Source organism: Branchiostoma belcheri, unplaced genomic scaffold (genome assembly GCF_001625305.1).
Source record: "Branchiostoma belcheri isolate BF01 breed outbred unplaced genomic scaffold, Haploidv18h27 scaffold1, whole genome shotgun sequence".
In the NCBI taxonomy this organism is placed as follows: Eukaryota; Metazoa; Chordata; class Leptocardii; order Amphioxiformes; family Branchiostomatidae; genus Branchiostoma; species Branchiostoma belcheri.
In genome coordinates this window covers 9916601-9922633 of record NW_017802379.1, presented here as the reverse complement: position 1 = coordinate 9922633, position 6033 = coordinate 9916601, and the positions used below count along the sequence as shown (strand labels likewise).

The following is a 6033-nucleotide window of genomic DNA, read 5'->3' as shown; positions in this document are numbered from 1 at the left end:
AAGTACAGTAAACAAACCAGATATTAGACAAATTAAGAACATCAAATGTGTGCAGTTATATACCTATCAACCTATACCAACACTTTGGTATGTATCAAATCTCTCTGTCAATTTCTTTGGATTTTATATTATCTCAAAAACTCTTGTGTAGAAGTAAGTATTCTTGTAGACATCCAACACTTAGAGAAAGGCTTTGGCATCACGCCTTGCAAATTTGTTTACCTTAATATCTAGATTTTTTAAAACTTATGTCCATAAGAAATCTTAAGTCAGAAGATTCTTGCCTTAGAATTAGATAGGACAGTGCCTGAATATACAAACATATAAAGTTACAAAAACACTTAATATACAGTTGCATTTTACCAGAAGCTCAAATCACTTAACTGCACTCACTGGCATACATTTAATACTGCCAGGTGACTTTGTATCTTTTAAATATCATCACAATTCTGGTGACAATGGCCTACAATAAATGCACAGTCCGTCTTTTGACAAAAGACTACGTTGCACTATTCCAGCTGTACCTTCTGTGAGAAAAGTACATGTATAACACACTAAACATATTCCGCCACCAATATATGATACTTGAAAGAAATGTTTGTATATGTATCCAGCAGTAACTAAAAGATGGTATTGCACATTTTGGGTTGTTCATTGCCTCATAACAGCACCATAGATACACTACTATTTGATCTACAGCTCTTTGCCCCAAACCCTTATGGTGGAATTGTATATAATCCTTTCTTGACAACAAAAACAAATTAATAATACCAAACCCTCATCATACGAACAACTAAGAGCCCTTCCTAGAATTACGTGGTGACTTCTGGATGGCAAAACTTTCCTCTAACTTGAAAATTAAACTCTGCTTTCTTAAAGACTGTGAAGGAATATTACATGCTCCTTTCTACCCTTCCAGTGGCAGTTACTTTTTTCACACTTCTGAACAGCTAATGTTATACCATAACCAGCATGGCTTGACCAGGATTCTGTTGCTCTCTTGTCACTCAAAAGTTTGCCCTGTATTGCATATATCTCTGAAACTTTGTACACGACACAACTATGCAATGCGTCCGGTTTGTCACACGGCGAACAAACTCGTGATTACAAGAGCGCTTCAGTCTGTGTGCATCTCCCTCAAGCCATGAAGACTTCATCGTTGTCAAGTTCCTCTTCCTTTATCGTCGTTATGAGGGCTTTCTGGCTCATGTTCTTTGGAAGTTCGACCGAGACTACCGACGTCTTCGGTTTGCCCACCTCGGGTTCCGCCCGTAGTCTCTTGACGTACAGGAAGAGGTAGGCAGGCAGCCCGAAGTTGAAGAACGTGAGAACCAGCAAGCCAACATTCATCTGGAGAAAGTACAATGGAGAACATGAGAGTCAGGCTGCAACAGAACAAGGTTCTGTGTAGAAGAAGCAAGCTCTTAAATGAGGCAACCAAATTCTACCCTCACTTCCACATGTTTACAGATTTAAAAAAAACACACAGTATAGTAAGAGTATGATCCTTTGTCTTCCTCTGTCACAAAAAAAGTAAAATCCAGTTGGCTTAGGAGTTAAAATCTAGTTCTAGTTGTGGAATATTGACTGTTACTAATTGTTGGTTATGTCTTTATCAAATGTTCTTTTTGTACTTGCAACTTTGTACTTGTACTTGCAACCTCGTTCAATCAATTTTCTATTGTTATTGCATGGAAAACACAATCAAGACAACACTGTATTGTCACAGATGGATTGTGGACATGCATAGTCAAACCTATCTACAATGACAACTCAATGGATTTGAAAAAAAAAACTAATAGTGATGTCGGAAAAAAGGGCTAAGTAGTATAGGACAAAGAAGAAATAGTCATTGTAGACAAGATTCGTACTAGCAAAGTATGAGGAAAGATAACCACCAGAAAATTAATCTCCAAGCAGATCTTTTGGTGGGGGTAAGACATTTCCCATTTCCCCACCCAAAAAAAGGGCCATATATAAAAAAGCAAACGATCTTCCACCATCAACCTCTGCTTGGAGAGTACAGGAAAGTCAGTGACTATATACAATGGCGATTGCACAGGTTTGACTATACAATGACTTGTATTTGAGACGTACACTGTTGGTCCCCCGAGGTTATAAGGTTGTAATAATCTACGTACCCAGAAGGGGTCCTCGTTGAGAGGTCCGTTGATGATGGTGAAGATGGGGTACTGTAGGCAGGCGAACACTGCAGAGATCAGAGACTGCAACCCTGTCAACGTGCCGAAATGGGTGTGATGATACCTGAGGATAAAACACAGGTTTGTCAGTTATCATTTCCTTACAAATACTTGTAAGCCACACCAATGTAATTTGTTGTTTCTCAGATTTTTTCGGAAAAAATATGAAGCAACAGGGCGAAATAAAAATAAGAAAAAAAAAATAGGCCAAGGCACCCCATAAAGGCCGGAAATATTACCATGAGGTCAACATACCAGGCTGGTTTATAATTAAAACTTGTACATGTACATTAATTGCTAGACAATGCATTGAAGTGTTCGTTCAATGCAAAAATCATGAACAAATATAGCAAGGAAAGTCAGTAGTATATGTTGAGTTAAGAATGCTTAAAATCTAAAAAGTAGTTCATAGACTGTACACTTACATTGTGGCATACATGGCACCAACAGTTGAATGGATAAACCCTCTGATAAGTGTGTGAAGCAAAAACGTCAGGATCTAGAAAAAGAAATAACACATAAAACATCAGCGAATGTTACAATTGCTGAAAATCATGGTATTGAAACTGTTGCAAGCTACAGAAATACACAGACCCATTGGCAAAGGAATGTGATAGATAGATTTTAGAACTGTCTCCTAGAAGATTATAGAACTGTAATAAAAAAATTCATGCTCTTTTTCCAGCAGAAATTTTAAACTGTCTCCTAGAAAGATTATAGAACTGTAATAAAAAATTCATGCTCCTTTTTCCAGCAGAAATTTTTAACTGTCTGCTAGAAAGATTATAGAACTGTAATAAAAAATTCATTGCCCTTTTTCCAGCAGAAATTTTTAACTGTCTCCTAGAAAGATTATAGAACTGTTACTAGTAATAAAAAATTCATGCTCCTTTTTCCAGCAGAAATTTTTAACTGTCTCCTAGAAAGATTATAGAACTGTAATAAAAAATTCATGCTCCTTTTTCCAGCAGAAATTTTTAACTGTCTGCTAGAAAGATTATAGAACTGTAATAAAAAAATTCATGCTTTTTCCAGCAGAAGTTTTCTCACCTGCAGCTCAAGACTTGGGATGAGGACAGTGACACCGAAGAAGATCATGAGGACATTCGTCAGGGCAAAGGCCTTCATCACATTGCTGATCTTCTGCAACTTGACCTTCTGTTGTTGTTTTTGTTTGCTGAGGGCTGTGTTGACGCTGCAAAGAAACAGAAGAATATTAGGTATTGTTTGTTTGTTTGTTTGAGCCATTTTCTTATAGAGGTTGTTGCTGCTTCCTTACTACCAGTGGAGATTTTGTTTTTGGTGTGTCTACCTGTGTTTGCTTCGGAGACACTAACAGGAAGCTAGGTCAAAGGTCCCTGAAAAGGTTATCTTATCTCCTGTCTTCAATTTCCTGATCATCATCATCATATCAAAAATTTTCTGATGTATAAGCATGATAGTAGGTTGCCTTATGGCAGCCAGTGAGAAATTACATAGACCAAATCATCAAGAAATTCATAATGTTGAATACATGCAAAACAAGAGAATTTACAAAAACTTTGTGTCTACATCAGCAGTCCAAGTACATCTAACCATGAAGTAACTAAGAGGATAATCCTGTCAGAAACCCACAAAAGTCACAATCTAAAATACCTTTTTTCACTGGAAGTGCTGCCCTTCCCATTGCACATGACGTCGTCAAGAAGTTCCTCTTTGGCACCTTTGGACTTCTTTGGCTTGGTGTTCCAGTCCAGGACAATACCGATCAGAGGCGCCATGAGGATACAAGCCATCTGGATCATCCCAAAGATGGAGGTGTAGATGTTCACTGTTGGAAACAAGTGGAAAAAAAGGTCATTTTTAACTCTTCAAAATTTCTGTCTGTCGCAAACGTTTGATAAAAAAAGTACGGAAAACAAAAAAATTTCAACATTCAACTGTAATGACTGTCTTGATGTTTCTGATTTCCTACTGGGAACATGAAAGGGCTCTGTGTTGACAAGGACACCTCAATCTGTTCAGGTCTTGGCCAATATTTTGTTATAAAAATTTTGAAATAGTTCAGTGCATTGTGATGTTTGTATTTGCTAGTTTGTCAGATTATAAATAAAACTTATTTAAATTAAATCATATCCAGTTCCTTGAGTAACTGCTTTTTGGCGTATCGTATTACCTGGATGTCTAACCTTCATCGACGTATAAATAAAACTCTTACAGAGTAAAAAGCCTTCTACAAGTTTCTTGTAATTCTTTTATGTCCTGCAAAATTGGTATTGTATTGCCAAATCTGAAAGAACCTATTTTGGAATTTCAATGTACAGTGCAAACTCTATATAGGGTGTAACAGAATACATGCATATCTAGTCAAGCATTTTACGATGTATGTATAAGTGTGCATGCAAGACAATGTCAGTGCGAAATTTAAGATTGAGCCCATCACCTACCAATATACTGGGCTCCTTTTATTGTTTCACCAAGCCCAGATTGAAGAAGCAGCATAAATAGTGGAGGGGGGGGGTAAGAGTAAAGCATTGTCCGTTAGAATAAAGCATGAAGAAATCACCACAGCAAGATCATTCAAGTAAACAGCCAAGAAGCAATCAGTAATACTGTAAGTTCATTTAAATTCACAGTGGTTTAATTATTTCAGCGTAGGTGTCTTAAATTTGCGGTAGAAACAATTCTGTAGTTCGTAGTCATACAAGGTTGACAATTTCATGGTGATCAGGAATTTGTAGAGGTCATCATGAAAATTGAAAAATAAAACCACTGCGAATGTTTCGAGATTTACAGTAGATGAAGCCACCACCACACAACAGCATGTGATCAAACAAGAACATTAAATTTCATTTTTGGCTCGTGCATTCATAATACCAGTAAGCAGAATGTTAGACTTCGTGATTAGAGCAAACATAGTTCATTCAAATTATTGTAGAAGCAGGGTGTAACAGTGAGTCATAGTGCACATACAGTAAATGAGTGGCTGTTCTGAATCATTGCAGGTTTTCAAGAAGTTGAAAAAGGCAGTGCTATTTGTTTGGAAATTATCAACAATTGCGAGTCCAGAAAAGCATCAAGAAAATATCTCGTATGCATGGTGAAATATCAGTGCAGCCAATTTCAGTCATACACGTACTTGCATGAAATATTTACATGTACATGTATTTACATGTATATGCATGAAAGCAAGAGCAGATGTGGACAGTCCTAGATGTAGGTCATTTGCGACGTGCCCAACAGGAATTGAACAAAGTCCAAAGGAAACAGTAATTTAAAGGTGGAAGGAGAGTAAACAAGATTCTGACGTCCGTGTGCGATAGAATGACGGCATCTTTCATGTCGCATAATTAGTACAAGGTCTGTTTGAATAGTCTGGTCTGTTCATCGATCACCTCTTACTAATAAAACTGGAGATTGATTTAGGAAGGAAACACAAATACAGATGTGTGTGTATAAGTACACCAGTCTACTGAGATTTCCACACTCCCTTTCTTCATAAGGCCATGTTGATTTGATTATATGGATGACATCCGCGCGCGCATGAATTTTCGGCCGTTTCCAAAAAAAAAGAAGTTTTCAACCATACTGTAAATCGTACAAAACAGTTGCAAAATGAGCAAAAATATACCATAAGTTACAAAAAAATTAATAAAAACTATACCAATGTCGTAGAATGCCAAAATCAAAACGAAAAAAGACGAAATTGTAAAGAAATGAACTTGAAGACTAGATTATTCGCCAAACCATATTCTGTGCCATTTGCTCAACCCTCATGACCACGTAGATTTCATAATGAAAAGAACTTTTTTTTTGCAAAACTTTTTTTTTATTCGCACGCGCGCATCAGTTT

The 6033-nt window shown here is 36.9% G+C and overlaps 1 protein-coding gene across 4 annotated transcripts in view; it reads right to left on the bottom strand.

Annotated features, from left to right (window-relative positions):
- Window positions 1–7: 7 nt before the first annotated feature.
- Window positions 8–6033, bottom strand: part of LOC109479843 (large neutral amino acids transporter small subunit 4-like) — a 21813-nt gene continuing 15787 nt past the window's right edge. For 2 of the 4 annotated variants that reach the window (XM_019781911.1, XM_019782066.1), the window contains exons 8-13: window positions 4628–4642; window positions 3837–4011; window positions 3252–3396; window positions 2627–2700; window positions 2142–2265; window positions 8–1350 (exon numbers count right to left, since the gene is read on the bottom strand). In XM_019781911.1, coding sequence (XP_019637470.1) covers window positions 1138–1350; window positions 2142–2265; window positions 2627–2700; window positions 3252–3396; window positions 3837–4011; window positions 4628–4642 — 746 coding nt within the window. In that variant the 3' untranslated portion in view covers window positions 8–1137. The remainder of the gene's footprint in view (window positions 1351–2141; window positions 2266–2626; window positions 2701–3251; window positions 3397–3836; window positions 4012–4627; window positions 4643–6033) is intronic. The other 2 variants (XM_019781991.1, XM_019782158.1) reach the window with 1 other exon arrangement.